At 41.9% G+C, this 23051-nt stretch overlaps 1 protein-coding gene across 3 annotated transcripts in view; it reads left to right on the forward strand.

Moving 5' to 3' along the window:
* Window positions 1-8342, forward strand: part of babam2 (BRISC and BRCA1 A complex member 2) — an 85152-nt gene extending 76810 nt beyond the window's left edge. For 2 of the 3 annotated variants that reach the window (XM_041251122.1, XM_041251123.1), the window contains exons 9-12: window positions 2101-2171; window positions 3690-3772; window positions 6494-6647; window positions 7165-8342. In XM_041251122.1, coding sequence (XP_041107056.1) covers window positions 2101-2171; window positions 3690-3772; window positions 6494-6647; window positions 7165-7228 — 372 coding nt within the window. In that variant the 3' untranslated portion in view covers window positions 7229-8342. The remainder of the gene's footprint in view (window positions 1-2100; window positions 2172-3689; window positions 3773-6493; window positions 6648-7164) is intronic. The other variant, XM_041251124.1, reaches the window with a different exon arrangement.
* Window positions 8343-23051: the final 14709 nt, after the last annotated feature.

Genomic DNA, 23051 nt, shown 5'->3' on the forward strand with positions numbered 1-23051 from the left:
GAAGAAGAACTTTTGTTGCTACTTATTTTGATAGTCCTGTTACACATCTAATAAAAATGTAAACTATGTAATAGCTTTTTGCAGAATACTTATTCCAGTAAATGTAAATGAATCACTCCCACACACAAGCTATATCCAGTTCACTGGAAATTGACTCCCAGATGTTCTCCCTCATCGCCCTGTCTTTATCATTTTTGTGTCCATTGTTACACAGCTCTGGGTATTTTGATACTGCAGTAATCTATAGCTAGAGTTTCCTAAAAAAAGGAGAACAAGGAAAACTGTTCCTCGTTGGTCAGTTCCCTGGAACTAGACACCAATCTTTTTTGCATTGGTTCATTGTCTCCCCGTTGCATCGCAGTTAAAGTGAATGGTTTGTATTGAAACATGTTTTCTTAATTTCTTTGTCGCAGTGTGTTGTACTGCACAGTCTCTTGTTGCATTGCGTCCAATGTGAATAGACCTTAAGAAGTTTTTTTAGTTTTAATCATTGAGGTACCAGTCTAACCAGAATGTGCCTCCATAACTTTAAACAGTCCGTCGTAAGATATACTAAAGTACTAATCGCCATGAAATGCTTTGTACAGAAAATTTAATTACGAATGTTTCTAGTACTAGTACAATGAAGAAGGCACTAGAGCATTTGTTAACTTTCTTAGAACTTTTGAGCTACTACAGTGTGTTTTTTTTTTTTTTTTTGTAATTAAGTCCATTAAAACATTTAACAATTTTAAATTCTTCTGTTTTCTTTTAATTTACTCCAGCCAGATGTCTTCTGGCAGCTGTTGTCAGTAGGCAGCAGATTATGATCTTTAGGGATTAAACAGGGAGGAAAGATCTGAAAATACCGGGTATTTGGCCTCTGTCAGCACTGGGTTTCCATGGTGTGTAAATTTCCCATGATGTAATGGCAACACTAGCCTGGGTTTGTGTCACAGCCAAGCCCAGCAGTGCCTCTGTCAGAAGGCAGTAAATTAATCAGAGCTGGAGGCTCCTGGAAGGCCTGTGGAAGACGATTCTGCTTAACTCAAAGCAGGGCAAGTTGCAGAGTAATGTGGTTTTGTTGGTTTCCTGCTCTGACGACATCGTTGTGCACAGCAGGGCTAGCATTGACTTCAACACTCTGATCGATGTAGCAACTCTCCTTTGAAATATACTGTGTATTTACTTACAGCAGTGGAGGGTGAGATTACTGTATATGAGTGTTTGGTTATTAGAAATATGTAGTTATTGTGTTTTATTAATTGTTTTGTTTTAGACAGGCAAGTTTTCCTCTGATTTTACCATTTTGATTTAAAATTATGGGTGCAATATTATGTATACAAAAAAAAAAGCACAATTAGGAAGTTCAAAAGCAGTACACGTGATTTGAAAAGTTGTTTTAGTTTTATACCATTTTTAGTGTAGAATGTTGTAACCACTTTGCATTGGATGATTTCAAAGCATTTTACTCCATATTTTTCAAATCTAGTGAAAACACCTGTTCAAAACAATTGAGTAGCTTACATGTTGTAGGAATGCTGCCAACACAAACTGTGGACAAGCATCAATGGTTTCTTTCTTTTAGGAGCACCTGGCCCTATTCAAATACAGCATCAGCCACTTAACCTTGATAAAAAAAACACAGCTTGATAAACCATTATCTTATAATAATCAGTATCTCGTAACAACGCTAGTGTTTAGCTGTGGATTGTTTGGTTTCCAGTTTTGTGTGGAGCCTGTTAAATGAACCCACCAACTTTCATGTGTGCAGCATATAGTAGATAAGGGTGTAAGACTCAAATATTACCTCAAACATTGCTACAGCCTACTGTATACCCTGCTGGGATAAGCCATGGCTTGATTTTATTGGTATGTTACAGGACTGGATTATCCCTAAAAATGGGTGGTTAATCCCCAGTGCTGTAAAATGCTTTTATAAAATCCAGAGATGGTTTATCCCGACTGTGTTTAAGATGATCAAACCCCTTAGAGTATGTAACTTATCTCAATACAACTACAATGGAACGTAAAGGGCTAGAGGCGCTGTTATGTAACCTGTAAGTGTAATTTGTCTAAACAGTGTTGATTCATATATACAGTCTGCTTGTGTATTCTCAGGTGCAATATGTCATTCAGGGCTATCACAAAAGACGGGAGTACATTGCAGCTTTTCTCAGCCACTTTGGGATGTAAGTATGCGGCTGCAAGTTTTCTGCACACCCTTCCTCTACCTGGCTGTGGAAGGCATCGATTCTCATAGGGGCCTCACAGTGATGAACTGTATGCATATTCACACTTTAAATTGCAGCAACACTATAATCCCTGAAACCTACCCTACTTGATTCACAATGTAGGTCTCATATGTTCAGTTTTGAAAGAAACACACATTATAGCAAGAATGTATTTTATAGATAATAGGGAAATAAAGATGTAATCTTATGTAGTAGCAAATATTATGTTTTAAAATGAAAATGCAATTTGCAGTTTGTTCCTTTACAAAGCTGTACATTGTACAGACCTGTAAAGCTATATAACGTTAGGATTTATGGATTTTTTATTTTTTTTTTTAAATACATCCACTTTAGCTGCTAGCACCTTTACAGTATTTCCATAGGGCAGATTTTCACTACAGATGCCTTAGACTATCTGCTACAGAAGTCTTAGGACAAACACCCATAAAATAGAAAACTTTAATATTGATACACAGAGGAACCTTTACTATTGTAAAGATGCACTGTAGTTTTGCAATTTCACCATGCTTTTCCCATAGTTGTACTATGCATTGACCATAATGTACCTTGGTCTGCCTGTTTTTGTTTTTGTTTTGTTTTTTAAACATGCTTTACTCTAGCTCTCTGACTTTACAGTGCTTATCTATGCTTAACCATGTCTTCACTTTGTTTTATTACACATAGCTATGCTTCCACTATGGAAACCTTTATATGGGAGAGTGTGCCACCCTTGTGTGTGTGACTGTCCCTTTTATCACTATTTTTTTTTGGATAAACAGACGTGTACCTGTTCTTTAGGGATGTAATGAAACACTAATGTCACTATATGCTGTGTATCATGATATGTATCTCAATAATTGTGATGGTCCTGATTGGCTACTCTGATGCATAATTAGATAAAATGGTTTGGAGAGTCAGTGGCAATAATAGCAACCCAGACGGAAAACTGCAATTCACCACTTTTATTCTTTCACAAAACAAAACAAAAGGTTTAACCAAAAGAAACACAAAAAATCCTTCACAAAGAGCACCCAAGCTTCCGTCATCTCAGTGCTTAGACTGGGAGCACAGCCCCCTCTCTCTCTCTCCCTCTCTCTCTCCCTCTCTCCATCTCTCCCCCCCCCCCCCCCCCCCCCCCCCCCCCCTTGTTCAGGCTTGGCAGTGTCTTCTGCCCCACAAAATTACCAACTTTAAACTATGTGGCTGTGTAAAGAGATGCCATCTTGGCTCCAGACTGTTTGCCCGCTCTTGAGCCAAGATGGACAGTTAGGGAGAGTATGTATGTATTCATTCAAACTATGAAACACACTTCATTCAAGAAACATCATGCAAACGATACATACCTCTAGTGCAGTGTGATGTATCATCTAAAGAAATGGTCATAATTCATTGATGCACAAGTAATCGTTACACCCTACAGTTGCTCTCCTGTGTAAGCTTGTGAGAGATCCCCAGTTCTGGCTGTCTGTGTTTCAGGGGAGTGGTGGAGTATGATGCAGAGGGTTTCACCAAGCTCACCCTGCTGCTGATGTGGAAAGACTTCTGTTTCCTCGTTCATGGTGAGTTACTGTACTGTCTGTCAGAGAGACATCTGAGCACGAGTGGAATCCTCCTAGATCTCTTCACTGTACTGTGTAGTGATGTCTAAATATTTATTTTTAACTTTGTAGGTTTTAAGATTAAGACAGCAGCGTGAAGTAATACCAAAGCACTCATGCATCACTTTAAACACTCTGGGACATAACCCTCTACACATAAATCAGGATCATGATAACAAATATATGACTGTGATGCTGTGACAGAGAATAATTCTTGGTGATAAATCTCTCCCCTGCCCTGAGAGAGCACTGTTTAAGTGGAACAGAGTGCCCTGGATTGGATGGCCAGACAATTAATACCCGTGGTTAGAAGGAAGTCATCATCTAGAAAGGGGGCGGAGCTGCAATACACTAAATCATCGACTCGGAAGGGATATGGCAACTGTGGATTAGAGGAGCGATTGCGCTAGTTATCCAAGGGGTCATGATTGACGGTACAAAAGGGGGCATAATGAATTGATCTGTTCCTGTTATGGTTAAGCTGAACCAGAAGGAAAGGCGTGTGTTATTATCCTGAGTGTTTTGTTATTATTAAATGTACTGTTTGTTGTTATTTTTACGGCTAATATGATCCGGAGCTGTTGCCAGAGGACATGTGTTTGTGGTTTGTGTTACGTGTGGGTGTATAAGATCGGGACTGTTATTTCGGGACCAACTGGTTGATTAAAACAGTGTCTGTCTGTTCATTGATCACTGCTGCACTCCTGCAACTACACTGTTAACCACTTTTCCACAGATGCTTACAATACAATACAGCTACGATAAAGTAATGCGTTCGTTGTAAACATTACACGTTGTTTTGTGACTCTCTTTTCAAATAGGATAAACAGGTATATTTCCATTCCTGTTTGAGATGTATTGCCCTGCATAGTGATTTATAGGGTGCCGTTTACTGGGTCTTTATTGTTTTTAACTGGAAACCTTTAACTAGAACTAGATCATAGTTGCAATGTGGTTTAATTATGCAGAGATTATCTGTACTCACAGAAAGAGCCACTCCCTGTACTTGTTCTTTAGGGAGATCAAGCACTTGTTGAGTGTGATATCTGAGACGGGTTGGCGCATTGCCAGCCAGTCACACAGCTCATCAGACAATAGCTTATTAGTTTGAGACATCCAGTTTAAAGTAGCTTGTTGGTCCACTGCTGTTTGCACCCTGTAGCACTTGAAGAGGCGACAGCTTAAAAAAAATTCAAGTCATTATGTTCTAGGTGTGGTGATTTACAATTATGATACAGCTTTCTCTATCGCCTGAAGGGTCAGGCTGTACCACCTACATCTAATTGTCATGTGTGCTTTGAGCACTTAAGTAAGGCTTAGGAGTGGTTATTAAACTTGCATTTTTCACACTGCAATAGCTGGCATGAGACTTTGCTTCTTAAAATCAGTACCAAATCGAATGACTTTATAGTACGCTCCATCATCACTGATGTCATGTAGATAAATATCGTATCTAATAGCCTAGAATCAGCTGTCCTATACATACCCAACAATAAAAACATATTACAATATACATTGTGCAACAGGTGAAGTACAGAATCAGTGCAGGCTAATTTAACAGTTAAAAGTGTCCACCAGCAACTAGTCTACATTATGGCCAGAGATCCACAGATACAAATAGTTCATTTCAGTATGGGAAATATATGTTGTTGCTCGAGACATGTTATGAACATTTAAAAATCACATTTTAATTGTGTTTAAAAATACAAAAATAAAACATATCTAAAATGATAGGCCATTGAGTTTATTCATCTCAGGTGACACTGCGGCACGTGACACTAGGCAACTGTTGCCTAGAAATGTGATCAGCTAGTGTAGAAGTAAGCACAGTTAGTCTGTAGAAGTCTGTTGAGAATAATAAATAGGAGTTTTATCAGGGTACACCATGCTTCTACCTGACCAGAACATACCACCAAGTTCCAGGATAAAACAGAGTTGCCCGAAGCAGTAGTTTATTTCAAACTCTTTTGAATTCGGGAGTGTCTGCCAAAAGCTTTTGAAACCAGGTTTGGAGTCAATTCCAATTTTACTCCCAATTCTTTTTAAAAAATCAATTTGCAATTTCAATTTCTTCAAAGGAGAATACTGCTTATTGCAATTTTGAGCAATGATTGAAATTGATAAAAATGTTTTTTTTAATAATTTTAAAAAGGAATTGGAAATATCATTGGGATTGAAAAACAGGCATTTACTCCAACCCTGGTTGAAACCCTGCGAACAATCCATTTCATAAATGTATTGGGTCTTAATTGATACACTGATTAGGAAAAGACTAATAAATGCAAGTGGTAACAAGGCACTTTACCAATTAATGTTCTATAAATGAGGATCTACCAATGTTTAAGACTGCTTGAACTAGGCAAGGCCAGTTCAACGAACGACAAAGATCACAATGAGTTCTGTAGACCACACCAGTGACAAACAGAATTACAGAGTGATATAAACCTCCAATTTGTTCAACATGCTCTGGGAGGCCATATTGTTTCTTACATCCCCATAATGTGACTGTTCTTTCTCCCAGAATGATGGGTGCTGTTCACACAGAGCTCTGATTGGTTTAGGGTACCTCTACCACGCTGATTTACAGTTCCTAATCTCTATTCTAAAGAAGGCACTAGCAGTTTGTCTGTTTGACTTTTATAGCATCATAGTTTTTCCTTGTTTGTTTCCCTGCTCCTGCAGTTGACCTGCCCCTGTACTTCCCTCGAGATCAGCCCACAATCACCTTCCAGTCCGTGTACCACTTCACCAGCAGCGGGCAGCTCTACTCCCAGGTGCAGAAGTCCTACCCATACAGCCCGCGCTGGGATGGCAACGAGATGGCCAAGAGAGCCAAGTAAGCCCTGTCCTCTTCTCTTTCAAATGACGGTAATGAACAATACATGGTCCGTTGATGGGACAATGACTACCACAACATAGGGCATCAGAAAAGCTGAAAAGTTTCAGACAGACTGTAATTGCAATAAAAGTAACCACTACAGTCATTTCTTCCAAAATAAGAACACCCAATAACATTATATTACATGTATCATTGAATTACCTCATCTTAGTATTTCTAGATTAACTTAATGAGGCATCTTTATTCAAACTGTACTGTGTAGTGTTATCGCAGGATAACAGGGTTTAGAATCCCAGAGACTCCATTTGTCATACAATTAAGGAATAATAGATTCTTCCTCTGATTATGCAGTATTATACTTCTAATCTCCATACAAGCTTAACATCCATGAGGAATGATATCATTTGTATGTTCTAGGAAAGCATATTTTTGCATATGACTCTAAAGAAAAATGTCTAGGCTGCCTTGTTTATTTATATTGTTTTTAAATTTCTTCTAAATTTTTTATCTTTAGGGCCTATTTCAAGAGCTTTGTTCCTCAGTTCCAAGAGGGAGCGTTCGCCAACGGAAAGCTCTAGATCACAGAGACCAGCTGCATTGTGAGCAGGAACCTGCCAGGAGTGCAGCTATTCTCCTTGTGTGTGCTTGTCTGTGTATATATATGTGCAGGCAAAGTCTTTAAGCAGGTAGTGTCATTGCCAACAAATAAACTATTTCATCTGAAAAAAAATCCTAAGGTTTAGAGCCACGGCACATCACGCACAGACACACACATAAATGCATGCTTGCTATATTGAAATGATTAACAGTTCAAGCCCCTGTGTCCGCTGTTCTTGAGAAAATATGTGAAAGGTATATGTTGTGAAAAAACAGGCTAGCACTATTGGTGATTTCTGTTGAGAGTCATGGATGAAGCTTTATGAGAAATCATTGGAAAAGGAGTCTAAGTGTAACATACTTATGACAGTCCCTATGACTGACTGAGAGTATTGTCGAACTCTCTTGACCTGCTTCACACAGAGTATTGTAGAACTGCCTTCATCGAGCAGTGATGACATTGCCTGAACTGCTCTGCCTGCATCATAAACAATTCCAAAAAAAAACACAGATTACTTTGATAAAACCAAACAGATCCATAACAGAACAAATTACAATATACTTATCAGAGATGTTTCCACTAAACAGGAGTGCGTGATTGTGTGTTTGTTTGTTGGTGAGAGTATGCTGTAATACAGTTTGAGGAAATATGTGTGTCTTTCTCTCTCTCTGTAGAGAGAGATATATATATATATAGATATACAGTACTACCCCGTTATAATGCTGTTGTTGGGATCCATAATTAGGAGACTGTGTTATTTGTATTTTCCCTTTTAACGAATATTGGCATTTTTGTTCCCAAAATGATTTACAATGCCCATAATATTAATATTGTAGCCTGCGGTGGTAAATGAGGGAAGGAGACACACACAATTCGCAGGTACTTGAATCCGATTATTCCTGGCCCCTGTTAGCCTGGGCCACACCAAAAACAACAAACAATCTTGCACTCTCACAGCAGCACACTCACACAGCAGCTTGTCTCACTCATTAGCGCAGCTAATTTTTTTCCTAGAGCAGCCCTCTTTGGAGTCAATCTTAAAAAGAAAACCTTTGTTTTTCTTCGTCTTTTGGCCATCCACGCAATGTAGATTCTGTAACATTTGTATCTTTTGAATCTGCTGCTTGAGTTTCACCTTTTCTCACTCTGTCCACCGCATTGAGTTTCATTTTAACGAGAAAATGTTTTCATTTTTTGCATGTCTGCCATGCTTCGTACTGTATACCTGGAACATTCACCCAACGTTTGCAAGTCATATGAAGGAGTTTGTGGATTGTTTGTCTTGATTGTTTTGATGCACGGTGACACCCTGTGAAGGTTCCTGCACTGAGCAGAATTAGGTGCGGTCCCACTGAATACTACATGACTGTGGCTTCATTGACAAGGCCTTTCCACGGGCTGCAAGACTAACATCCCAGAATATACTGGAATCAGCTGCAAGATTTCTAATATCACATTTCTTTAATATAGGATTTCTAAAATTTGGATTGGAATTAATAGGCGTACAGTACAAGACAATTCAGGCTCAAACGTGCATATAGCCTAATCAAACTTTTAATTTGCATGATGTTTTTGATATTTTTATTGTGGTAAAGGAATTGAACATGTTTAAAAAGACCATGCCTGTTGAATGGATGCAGTCAGTAGTACTTGCATTTATTAGTCAAGTCTGTGTCATTTGTTTCATGGCCATTCATTCCAGTGAGTGTCCATATAGTCATCACTGCCCATCAGTCTGTTACCACAGTAACTTTAGAAACTTGCTAGAATGTCAGATAGATTCAAGGTTCAAAACACTGTTGAAAATTGTAGGGTTAAAATTGTACTGTGTGTGTGTGTGTGTGTGTGTGTGTGTGTGTGTGTGTGTGTGCGCGCGCACGCACACATTCATTAATTCATCATTAGGAATGCGGGTCATGATCAAGGGTCTAGTTTGCCTGTTGGGCCAGCCCTGTTCTATATTTATTGTTCACAATGCCGAAACTGTCATGTTTAATTTGAAAGAAATTGGTAATTGTATTTAGGGCATTTATTTGCATCAAGTCTTTAATAAAATAAATTTAAAAAAAGAGTCTTATTATTATTACTCAGCAACAGCTAATGGGAAAATGCATGCAGTATTTTTTCATATTTGTATGTTTGTTTTTATGTAAGTAAAAAACACCTGCCGAGGATATCTGTTGTCAAAACCATGTCTTTTCAGTCTGTTTCTTACTTATTATTATCAGCATTATCACTTTTGCCCCCTTTTCTTGTTCTGAGGGTCTTTTGGTTCTTAACTTGTATTTTACAAAGATACAGACTTAAAAGTCGCTGCTACTTCCTGGTACAATTTAATAATTAAAATCTCATCAACACAAGAACACGGGAACAGTACTACCACTGCTAGTGCTGAAAAGAGGTAAGAAAACAGATTTGAAAATCTAATAGAGGTGGACCAACCTTTGTGAAGATCTAATGCATGGGTAGGACAAGAGTATAAGCTTTAATAAAATGATGTATTAAGTGAAATCAGCAGGTGTGGGCCACTTGGTTATAGTTACAGTTATAGTTACTTCCTCCCCTTCTCTTTCTCTCTCCCCTTTTCTCCTTTTCTGGTTTCCCCTACTAAGAAGAGGAGAAAGAGCCACCATTCTGATAGATCGGAGAACTCAGAGTAGCTGGATAGGCGGTCTTCCAACAGGGCAACAAGTTGGCTGAGCTACTGTGTGACTGCACTGCTGGACCTGCTCCCTCTGTGTCGTTGCAGCAACAGGGAGTAGTACATGCAGAATGGCAGCAAGAGGATCTGCTGTCTGTCGCTGCTTCTGAGGAGGCAGTCGATCAAATGTATATGACAGGTTCTCCATATAAATGTTTTGGAACTGCAGGCAGTGTTTCTAGCCTTGCAGAATTTTTTATAGGATGTTCCAGGGAGACATGTGCTTTTCTGGACAGGCAACACTACTGTGGTAGTTTAGATAAACCACCAGGGTGACCCCAGGTCCCCCAGTCTCCATTGGGTAGCCTGCAGGCTGTTGCTTTGGGCACACCATCACCTCATCTCACTGCAGGCAACACATCTGCCCGGGGTGACAAATTGGGCAGCTGACCTACTTTCAAGGGGATTCCCCAGTGCCTCGGAATGGAGGTTTCACCCAGAAGTGGTGAACCTCATTTGGAAACGGTTCAGGAGAGCACAGATGGACCTGTTTGTCTCCCATGAATGGAATCATTGTCCCCTCTGATTCTCAATAATGGAAGTTGGGGACCCACTGGCAATAGATGCCTTGGCACGCCAGTGGCCGAGGCAGCTTCTTTATGCTTTTCCAACTTACCATGCTCCAGTTGAGCCTGGAAAAGATCAGGCAGGATCAAGCCGGGTACTGTTAGTAGTCCATTATTGGCCAAGGAGACACTGCTTCTCAACCCTGGTACAGCTCCTGAAAGGCCAACCGTAGAGCTTGCCGAAACAGCGCAACCTGCTCAGTCAGGCACGGGGACATTGTGGGATTCCGACCCATTGAGCCTGCAGCTCTGGGTCTGGTCCCTGAACGGCACCATTTGAGCTGTCTGGGGCTTTCTAATAGGGTTAGTGACACTCTACTCTATGCTAGAGTTCAATCCACATTTTCCCAGTATGGGTACAAGTGTGGCGTTTTTCAAATGTGGTGCCTGCTTAAGGTGTTTGACCCTACAACCTGTCCCAGGGCAGTTATACTTCAATTTTTACAGGACCTATTTGATGAGGGGAAATCCTGTTCTACATTGAAGGTCTATTTGGCAGCCATTTCGGCTTGTCATATTAAAATTGATTCAGTCCCCCGAGGAGTAGATTTCCTGGCGAGGCAATTTTTGAAAGGAGCTCGGTGACTTTGGCCACCTATGAAGGACATTGTCCCTCGCTGGAGGGTTAATGTGGTGCTTGAAGCACTTATGAAGCCTCCCTTTGAGCCCTTGCCCTTGAAAGCGGCTTTTTTGCTTGTGATTAGTGGGTGGGCGAGATGCAAGATTTTTCGATTTCAAAAGCTAGGGTGTAAGTCACACTTCGCACTAATCCTGCTTTTTTGTCGAAAAACATCTTGGCATTCCACATTTCATCCGCCTCCTTCCCAGTCTGATAGAGCTGCAACTCCATATGCTTTGTCCTGTGCGGGCACTAGCATATTATGTGCACAAAACTCAAAAGTTGGAGGCAGTCTGAGCAGTTTTTTTTTAATCTGTTATGGGGCTAAGTCCCATGGGAAAGCTGTGTCTAAACAGAGGCTGCATATGAATGACCCAACTTGCCCCTTCCAGAGAAGCTCACTGACCATTCTACCAGTGGCATGCCAACTCTGTGGGGTTTGTTCCAGGGCGCATCTGTCAGAGACATTTGCAATGCAGCAGTGTAGGGTACTCCCCATACTTTTACATGGTTCTATTGGCTGAATGTCGTAGATCCACAAAGCCCTACGTTTGGAACAAGAGTGTTAAGGCAGGCCTCGACCTCGACCCTTACAGCAGATACATAAAGGTGAGTTCTCCCTCAATGTTATAGCCCTTTCTACTTGTACTGGGATCCTCATGGTAATGCGCAAGGTGGCCTTTGCCGATCCTTCCAGTTGGTCTGCAATATTGCCTTGCGACAGCTTTGGTATTTCTACCCATGAGGTAATAGTTACATTTCATACTTGATAGGGAGCGTTATGTGATTATCACAACTCTGGTTCCCTGAAATAGAAATGTAACCATTAACCTTCAAGGTCACTGCGTCTATATTGCAGCAGTCTTGAAGGAAAAATGATGACGATACTTGAGTCAGTGGTCATTTATGCCCAAGTCACAAGCACTAAATGCATCTTTGATATATCTATTCAGGTAAGACGGTATTAAAGAATAATTACCCATGAGGTAATGGTTGTATTTCTATTTCAGGGATTTCAGCATTGTTTTATTTTGTATAAATATATTGAAAATAAAAATAATAGTTAAAAGAATTAGAGTGACCTGGTAGTCAGTGCATATTTCCCAGAGAATTGTTTGTGTGGAAACAGATGTGACTTGTCCAGGATTGATTTGTGTCACTGTAGCATGAGTATGCTGCTTGTCACTAGTATGCATATATATATAGATAATATATATATCAATAATATATATGCTGGTATATATATATATATAATATATCTACCGAACACATAATGTGATTTATAAACGCTGGTCAAACAAGAAAGAAAGACTACTTTGCTGACCAAAAGATGTTTTCAACATTGCAGAAACACCCAGGAGACTGTCTTGATGGCCTGGTCACTGCAGCCACTTATGCGCACCCGCTGTCAAAGCCCTAGTGATGTCACTGAGGTCCTTCTGCGTTTCCTTGGTTATTGCAGAATATCTGCACACAGCTCTTAACACAGCGTCAACGACGTGTCACGTCACTACATACATTTACATAGTGCTATGACCAAAAGTTTTGCATCACCCTATAGAATTAACTCTTTTTGCTTCATAGTCGAATGAAACCTGCCTAATAATGTTACATTAACATATTGAATTACATAACACTGTAGTTTTCCATATACTTAACGAAAACCTGAACAATTGAAAAATGTGACATTTTGAAATCTAACATGAAATACTGTATTACTATTATGGCTTCCGGTAGACTTCTGGTATATCATTATGTTTTTTCTTTGATTACATTCTGTTAAATAAAAGATTTAAATTATGTTCCTATGTTTTTTTTTTTGTTTGTTTTGTTTTTAATTATGTCTCAATCCTAAAAGTCTAGATGATACAACAATTTAGCCATAGCTGTACAGTGCCTTATGAGTTTTTAAATTTGATATCCATTATTACTTTCTCTAATTCTTTGGTATATTATCATTCCATAGAGGTCTACACTGTGGTGCATCACAAGGAGGTCAGACACACTTTATTGAGTATGTTGTGTTATAGAACACCACTGCCTATATATATAAAAATGTGAAACTTTTGTGGTCAATAAATAGCTGTCATTATTTACCATTGTTTGCATCATGAAAGAGGAAGGAATACAGAAAGGGGGATTCATATGGAAATGTTACAAGCCATACTGCACCCCAAAATTACAGCATGTTTCTGTGTGAGGTCATCCTGCTGTTAAGTGCAGCGTTTCTGTGAGCCCTTAAAAAATGTAATACCGGCAATTTTTTTTTCCAATCCCCAGAAATGAAAATAAATCAGGAAATTGCGAATCTCTACAGATGTCATGGAAATCTTCGGGTGCTGGCTTACTTTGACTGATCGTTTTTTTTTAAATGTCGAAGCTGTCTAACCAGGCTATTTGTGGAATCTTAACTTAATGTATTCCTTGAAAAATCTGTTGTGCAGTAATGGCGACTGTGGGGGGCTTACATGTAAACAGACTGACGTGATAAAAAAAGCTAAAAAATAAATGATTTTCATAACGTGGCATTCAGGAGACTGAGGTAACAGTGATGTGGAGAAGGCACTGAAAGGTTTAGCTAATTTGACTTTGCACAAGGCGGATTTGGATTCCCTTTGTTGCATTCGTTTGATCTCTGAGGAGCTGCTCAGTTGTGTCCTGAAAGTGAATGTTAATGGCAGGGAATTATTATCTCACCCTGGGTTACCTGTAATAGCGCTCCTCTAACTCATTGCTGGTACATATCTAATTCGAGTGCTATGTATTTATATGCTTCTGTTAATCCTATGCAAAGCCTTTTTCTTCGGGTTTTGTTCCCAGTACAATTGCAACTATTTGGGTTCTTAGGGACTGAACAGACTTCCCCATGCCCCGCCCTACACTGAAGGGACCCTCCAAGGCAGGGCACATTGTGACTGCTTTGTTAAGCATTAAAACCAAGATAAAAAAAAAATGTGTGTTTTAAAATATGAAAATATACAAACCCAATAATACACTCTGCTCATCAATTAACATAACATAAAGTAACACAGTAAAATTTAATTGTTTTTGAAAGTTGTTGCCTAATAGAGAAACAAGTCCATTAGAACAATTTAAACAAAATAACGGCTTTATTGTGACAAAGATGTAACACTTTCAGTCTAATCTCCAGTTTGCAGCTCAGCTGTAGAGGCAGTCTGCGTGGCAGGCAGGCTGGCAGTCAATGGAGCTGGAAACACAGGGCTGCTGTCTCTGTGTCAGGGAATGGTGAAACCCGTGCTGGTAACCATGGCAACACGGCGGTACAGATCTGGAGCATGGAGGCTGAGCGCTGCACTTTTGCCAAGTGTTTGATACCCCCCTTGGCAGCCTAATTAAAGTATCCAGTTTTACACACTCACATTACATCTGTACTCAGCTGGAAAGATAGATTGTCCTGGAGGAAAAACTGCTTATATTTTTTTTTTCTGTTCATTTAGTTTGATGCCAAATGAGTCATTAAAAAAAAAAAAAAAAAAAAAAAAAAACACATTGACATCAATAGGAGGCAACATCTGATTTGTGTTTAAAAAAAAATCCAAAAAAAAACTAAGAAAACATATTTTGTTACATTTAAGTACCTTTTCCCAGTGTACATCAGTATGAATCCATCAGCAGCACAGTGAAAATGGTGAAAGCTGAATAAAAGTTTGGATCAAAAACAAAACCAAAAAATCAAACAAAACTATTCAAGATATTTTTTTAAACAACAGCCGATGTAAATAAAATGCAGTACACCTTACGCTGGTTGTGTGGCCAAGAAAAGCTGGTTGTTGTTTTATTTTTTCCTAAGTGAACATTTTGCTAATTAAATTTTAAGTTGCAGACAAAATAATTTCAAAATAGAAAAACAACCACGACTAAAAATAGTATCTCCAGCCCAGCATAAACAACACTTTAAAGACATTTTTATTACTTGTTTGTGTTTGTCTGTAAAAGCTCAGATGCACACATGTTTATGTATTCAATTCTTCCCCATTGCACCACTCTCCTTGTCATATAATATTTTCTTTCTATTGTTGAGAGTTATAGTGGCTTTCCACATCTTTTCAAAGACCTTGTTTAATGCATACAGTGACACATTTCCTGCCATTGTCAAGACACTGCCAGCTTTGTAGTCAGTCAGTGTTAAAAAAAGACTAACAAGATGCTCAGATACATTGTGAAAAGTGTTGAATTTAAATCAAGGGAAGTAATGTTAAAACTGTACAATGCACTAGTAAGACCTCATCTTGAATATTGTGTGCAGTTCTGGTCACCTCGCTATAAAAAAGATATTGTTGCTCTAGAAAGAGTGCAAAGAAGAGCGACCAGAATTATTCCGGGCTTAAAAGGCATGTCATATGCAGACAGGCTAAAAGAATTGAATCTGTTCAGTTTTGAACAAAGAAGATTACGCGGCGACCTTATTCATGCATTCAAAATTCTAAAAGGCACTGACAATGTCGACCCAAGGGACTTTTTCAACCTGAAAAAAGAAACAAGGACCAGGGGGTCACAAATGGAGATTAGACAAAGGGGCATTCAGAACAGAAAACAGGAGGCACTTTTTTACACAGAGAATCGTGAGGGTCTGGAATCAACTCCCCAGTAATGTTGTTGAAGCTGACACCCTGGGATCCTTCAAAAGCTGCTTGATGAGATTCTGGGATCAATAAGCTACTAACAACCAAACGAGCAAGATGGGCTGAATGGCCTCCTCTCGTTTGTAAACTTTCTTATGTTCTTATGTTCTTATGTTTGAGCCACGTGTTCAGCCACCTCCAGTCCTCTGCCTTCTCACCACAGGGGTTATTTACTGCTATAGCTCAAACCTCATCTCTCATAGCAGGGGGTTCATAAATGCCAGACATTGGCAAGTGCCTTAGATTGTCAATTGAAAGAACTGGATTTTCAACCTGTCACTAATCAAACTGCTCTTATACTGCTCTGCTTATACTGTAGTAAAAGAACAGAGTGGTGCAGTAAAACATGGTTAACCACAGGGATAGTATATGCATGGGAAAAAACTGCAAAACGAAAGTAGAATCTAAATACCATGTTTTTATTATTTATTTATTTATTTATTTATTTGGCAGACACCATTATCCAAAGCACAGGTGTTACAGAGCAATACAGGTGCTTACAAACTAAAAAAACATAACTCTAAATGCTCAGTGTTTCTCCAAGGTGTTGGTGCCTTCTGATAAACCAAGCTACCAGCACACAAATGTTTGGTGTTAATTTCTGATAGTCCCAATACTTCCATGGAAATGCAATACCGCCATGTAAAAAGCTGTACCAGTTTTTTGTGGCTAAAGTGTCCTAAATTTTGGATACCACCATCGTCATGCAAAACTCTCTGCAGCATATTCAGGATTACTTATAGTGCATCAGTTCCTACAGATTTCAAGGGTGTGGTCTCTTAAGAACACAAGAAAAATTATAAACAACAATAGGTCATTCAATCCATTGGTGATAATCCTCTTCCTAGTATCTAATTAATCTCAAAGTGTGTCAGGTCATACAGGGTCCTTTTGATATAGCATCAACAAGATGGCTAGGTAGGCCATTCCATAGCCTCACCACTCTCTGTTGAAAGAAGTGTCTCTCCCTCCACTTAATTTCCAACTGTGTCCTCTGGTCCTGGTTTCTGGTTGCTGTTCTTTGGACTTCCTCCAAGACTACAAGGTAATGTGGTGGCACCTTGTTAAAGTCAGGTCCTAGTAGCCTGGTCAGTTCTTCCCTTTCAGCACCCACTGTCCAGAAGAGCCTGGCTGGTTTGCATAAGCACAAGTAGATCTTGTAACCTTTTCTGGTCTTCAGACCAGAAACAATCCTGTTATAATAATAATCGTTATTTTTATATAGCGCCTTTCATAGTGGACTACCATCACAAAGTGCTTTATAAGACATGAGACAAGGGTGTGTGAACTATGCATCAGTTGCAGAGTCACTTACAACAATGTCTCATCTGAAAGACAACAAGGTACAAAGAGGTCAAGTGACATGCTCAGGGTCACGCAATGAGTCAGTGGCTGAGCTGGGATTTGAACCGGTGACCAATTGTGCGCTGCCCCAGCGACCTCCAGGCTATAGGATGCATCCTGCACTCTACGCAAAGCACCTTTACCGGATGCGCCACTCAGGAGCCCAAGATTATGTCTTTTTAAACACAGGACATAACTTTAACCACATAGATAGAGGATCACGTGTGATCATCATGATATGCATTATATATCTGTATTCTCTGCAGTCAAAATGTTAAAGAAGTAGTCGGAGCAGGGACGAGGGCTTTATTTGAATGACTACACACCAGCAGAGTGACAAAGTAAACAGACAAGTTTTTCTTGCTATTTAGCGCTAACTTCTTTAGCAGCAGGAGATTATAAATCCATTACAGGGTGTGGATTTGAATAAATTTGTTCTATTGTGTGCATATTTCTTTTGCCTACAATGGGTGCTAAAGTGTGTTCATAAAAACTATACCTCCGCTCCCATAGACAGTAGCGCTGGGGAATATAAAATGTTCTATAACGTGCAGACTATTGTTTTAAAACTTATTCAAGATATTGTTCCAGTTGCCAGGTCATATTACAGGGTGTGTTATGGGTGTGCCACTCTTGTCTTTACCTATCTTTTCCAGTGTTGTGGAGGCCAGTGCCAAACAGTAAATCTCTTTGGTGGAACGATAATATCAATTGTAATCCAATTGAGCTGGGTGTGTTCAGTCTTGAAGTGTCTGACATGAAGTTAGATGTTGAGGGTCATTTTTACACAAAGTCCTGCTTTTTTGAGGGTGGGGCGCAACAATAATAGTTGAGTCTCAGTAAATTGAAACTAAACTACTACTGTACAAGAAACAAATAAATAAGGGACTGTTTATTGTAGTTTAATCTCTGGTTTGGGTTTATTTTTACCAAATTAAATTAAAGAGAAGCCCTGAACCAACACAAATATAGTTTTGGTGTTAGGTATACATATAGCAGTCATATCATATTTGACAAACTTTGAGAAAAAATGTGTGTCCAAAAAGTAGAAGTATTAGACCCTGTGGCAATGGGGCAGAGTGAAAGCCCTGTCGCTGCACAGGTGTGGATGTGCTGGTGTAGGGAACATGTGCTAATGTTGCTGGACCTGTGAATTGAATTATAATGAAATGATTAAGGCTCCAGTCCCAGGTGTACAAATAGGGTGATCAGGGTTGATGGGGTGATTTGAGCTGATGTTGGTGAGAGGTGAAGGTGTTTCATGTTCCGTGCTGTCCTGTCCCGTCTCATTTCTGAGTGTTTTTGTCGACCTTATGTTTTGGCCCTTATGCCTGGTATTTTGATAATGTGTTTTGTTAGTGTTTGGTTCTGTGTTTTATTTTATATGCATTAGCAGTTCACTGTAACTTCTGTGTCTGACTCTCGCCGCTGACACTTTCCACTTTATACAAATAAACCCAGTCTGTTTTTTAGACTCCATGAGCAGTGCTTATTTAGTCTGAACCTGGACGCATACTCCACCCCCCCAACTGTTGAGTAGGTCTTTGGTTAAGCACTATGCTGCTGCTGCCTTTCTCTGTGGAGTTGACAGAAGCTGTGTCCTTACTGTTTCCTCTTGGAGCTCATCCCTGTGCACTGATGATTGAAATCCACCAGTAGCTCTCCACGCTCCTCTTATCATTAGAGGAAGTTGGCAGTGTATTGTTCAGTGCTTCTGATGAGCAACAACAGCGTGTTGCCCAGGTTATAATTAGCTGTCAGGAAGGTGCAGGCTTCTTGCGAATCTTGCTTACTTGCTGTTCATTGCCGTTAGGGTATTTCCTGAGCCAGTCCTTTCAACGCTCCACTGTGCAAATTCTTTTTTTATTTTTATTTATTTTTTCCCTAAATATCGGTCTGTTAAGTTAGAGAACTACACTGCCCTAGCGCTCTAACCTACCGACAACCACATCTGACAGCCCTAGGTCTAGCCAGCAGTCCCTTTCAGTAGCCAGACCCATAGCCCGTACCTATCCAGTTCCGGGTGCCAAAGAGTGCCTCTCGTCTGACTGAGAAGATCCATGTGCAGTGGGATGTCCCAGGGCTGGCCGTGTAACAGCTGACACAGGGTCGAAAACCAGATTCTCCTGGGCCACTTGGGGGCCACTAGGAGAACTGACGCTTCCTTTAACCGGACCATTTCGAGAAAAGGCCGGGAGCAGTGGTATAGGCAGGAAAGCATACAAAAACTCTTTGGGCCATTCGTGTGCTAGGGATTTTATGCCGAGTGGACCGCCTAAGCGGTGGAGGTAGTACCACAGGGGGTAATGCGTCGTCTCTGTCGAGGCAAAGAGATCTACCTGCGCCTTTCCGAACCAGTTGCCACTCTGACAGATGCGGACCCTTCCTGGAGAGGAGTTCCGCTGTCCAGTTCACCATTCTGGGAATGTGCGTCGCCCGTAGGGAGAGCAAATTCCTCTGAGCCCATGTTAATAGCCTGAAGGCCATGTGAGATGCAACCCCGGGGACCGTAGGTCACCCTGGTGGTTGACATACGCCACCACTGTTGTGTTGTCCATCCGGATTAACACATGTTTACCCCTCAGTATCGGGAGGAAGTGGTGGAGAGCAAGGGAGACCGCTTGCAACTCCAGCATGTTTATGTGCAGGCAGGTCCAGAGGTCCAGCCAGGAACCATGTACTCCTCTGCCTTCCCAGACCGCCCCCCAACCCAAGTTGGAGGCATCTGTCATCACCACTTGGCAGTTTAACACTACTCCCATTCACACACCTTAACGCAGGTGAGAGGTCATCATCCACCAGTGAAGGGCTGCCGAGCACATGTGAGACACCTTCAGCCAACAGCGTCTGTCACGTTTAGTGTTGAGGTGGAACGCATTGAGCCACACTTGTAGCAGGCGCGTGCAAAGCAGACCCAGCTGAATGGCCGATATGGCTGCTGCCATCAGACCCAATAGTTTTTGGAACAATAGGAGGGTTACCTGTGATCCCTGTCGGAACAGGGAGAGGCAACCCTGGATAGCTGCAACTCTGTCATCTGACAGGTTTGCACGTATCGTGCTGGAGTCCAGCCGGAGCCCCAAGTTAGCCAACTAAGCATCATTGATGGCGAGGCCAGGCCTCACCAGATGGTCTGTCATGACCTCCATGTGGACCACTGCTCCATCTCGCGACGGAACAGATTAACCAATCGTCGAGATCATTTATTACTCTGATCCCCTGCAGCCACCGGGGGGCAAGGATAGCATCCACGCACTTTGAAAAAGTATGAGGAGCTAGGGAGAGGCCGAATGGCAGCACAGCAAACTCGAAGAGAGAAGTGGAGATACTTCCCTGAAAAGAGAAGTGGAGATACTTCCTTTGCTCTGGGTGAATGGGAACATGAAAGTACACGACCCGTAAGTCCATGGTGGTGAACCAGTCGCTCGGCCGGACGGACTGGAGAATGTGACAGTGAGTCAGCATCTGGAACCTCCTTTCTTTTAAGAACCCTTTAAGGAGCCTCAGGTCTAGGATGGGACGAAAGCCACCATCCTTTTTGGATTCCAGAAAATACCTCAAGTAGTACCCCTCTCCATGGGGACTGGAACTGTCCTGGTGACAGTCCTCGTCTGAGGAGCTTGCCAGCGGTTCGACCTGCCCCACGCAGATGCGTGGGGAGGGAGCAACACAGCCACCTGCCTCAAGATCTCTGTAAGATCTCCTCTACGGTTCGCCCAAAGGTATATCCTGGGGATATAGGCACGTCTAGCAGCGCGGCCTTATCCATATCAGGAACTCTGGCTTGTGACAGCCACAGCTGTCTACGAGCAACAATAAAGCTAGCCAGACTCCGGCCAAGAGCTTGCCCTTGGAGACCGGAGATCTGCAGCAGCGTGCTGGACAGGAGACATAGCTCCATGGCCACCGGCCCAGGGAGCGGGACCTCACACAGTACACCATCCATATAGGGCATGAGCACACTCACCGTGTTAGACAGGTGAGTTGCCTGCGCCTCTGCTGTACACGCTTGAGATGCGTTTCCATCACCCTGCATTGCGGGTTCGGGCAAACCGGGTCTCTAGCCAACCCACCGACGGGGCCTCGAAGCCAGGTTCTTTCTCAACCTCTTCTTCAGAGGTTCGAGCTCCCCTCCTACCTGCATGTCAGAGAAGGAGGCCGCATCCCCAGAGGCCACTATAGAAGGAGATGGGGAGCAACTACGGGAGGCCTGCGCATCGGGGATGTCCAGCAGGTGGTCCTGGGACAGGTCATGGAAGAGCAGCTCTAGGGCTTCAAGACCTGCCGACAGTCCAGCCACCGAGGACGCAGAACTCGCCTTCATGGCCCTCTCCAACCTATTTTCTTTCACCCGGAGCTGGAAAGCCGCAAAGATGCTGCAAGCAACATCACTCTCGAGGGCCAAGGTGGCATGCTGGGTGCCCAAGCACCACACACAGAGGATATGTTTATCCTCCTGTGGGATATTTGCATTGTAGGCCATTCAGGGGTGGAACCCCAACTTGCCTGACATTGGTCTGTGCACCGAACACCACTTGTACTGCGCTCAAGCACTGATTAATAGATCAAGGCCATGTGCTCACCCTCTAGCGCTGTAGTAGAGGGTAATGAGCACTTTGCACACAGAGTGCCGTGGAGCACCGTATGCCCGTGTACAAGTGTAGCAGTGGCACCAAACACTGTGTGCACCACGTACACCATACGTACTGAGCACCATGCGCACCGAGTACCGTAGCACTATGTGCACCATGCACCATGCACCCTTGCGCTAGCTCCGTAGCAGTGGAGAAGCACCGTGTGCACCGAGTACTGTGTACTGTGCAGCACCGTGCGTTTGTGCACTAGCGGTGTAACAGTGGGCAACAAGCACTGTGTTCACCATGTACCATGCAGCACTGTGTGTGCCATATGCAATGAGCACCTTGTGCAGCGAGATACTGAAGTACCAAGGGCTATGCGTGTACTGCGGTGCCGAAACATCGGGGGGGTGGGGGGGTGTGCCCTAACCGTGCGGTGACACACACCTCCTCACCGCATAGCGTGCCGGGGGGACACAAGGGCCAAAGCCGCGGTGGGCAAGTTGAGACAGATAGCAAAAAACCCTGGTGGAATAGACAGATAGGGGCGAGCACACTGTTTGTTTACAAGGCCCAACTCACTGAGGTGAGCGGGCCAACGAGGTCTACTCGACAGCAGGGATGCGGCAAGGCCTAGCAGCGTGGAGGAACTGTGTTCTCTCAAGAAGGAAATAGACAATCACTCACGGGTGACTGCACAGGCAGTCGCTCACACAAGACAGACAGATAACAAAGAGCGGCCCAGCATGCAAGCGAGGAGGCCACTGAAAGACGAAAGGCTCGGTCTTTTAAAAGTTGTTGATTCAAGGCAATGGAAATACTGAGTGGAACATCCCAGGAAGGGGCCTATCGGAAGCTCTGGTATAGAGATCTCAGTGATACCTATCCAATGGGCAGGCCTATCCCATACATAATGTTTGCTGGTGGTCGTCTTTGAATTGAAAGGGAACCAAGTTTATTACACAGTGGCACTTCGAAATAAACTACTTACAACTTGAGTTTGAAAGCAGTATATTTGTAATATTTGTTTAGTACACCAGCTGTCATTCAGTAATATTTCAGGATTTTAGGCAGTGCTTCAGTACGATTTGGTCAGTTATTCCTGTAGATGCTATTATGTACAGCTTTACATACAGTCCACCCTTGCTATAACAAACCTGTTGGGGTCAAGCCTTTTGTTTGTTATATCAAGGGGTTCATTATAGCGAAAGGACAATCAAAATGAAGGATAAACTGTTGGAGTAAGTTAATGAGATTAGATTGTGAATAGAAGTAGAATTACATGTAGGCCTACCTGTTCGTCTCATGTATGCAGTATTCGGCCTCTGCTTTTTGTCCTATTCGTTAAGCACT

The sequence above is a fragment of the Polyodon spathula genome, chromosome 5 (assembly GCF_017654505.1).
Source record: "Polyodon spathula isolate WHYD16114869_AA chromosome 5, ASM1765450v1, whole genome shotgun sequence".
In the NCBI taxonomy this organism is placed as follows: Eukaryota; Metazoa; Chordata; class Actinopteri; order Acipenseriformes; family Polyodontidae; genus Polyodon; species Polyodon spathula.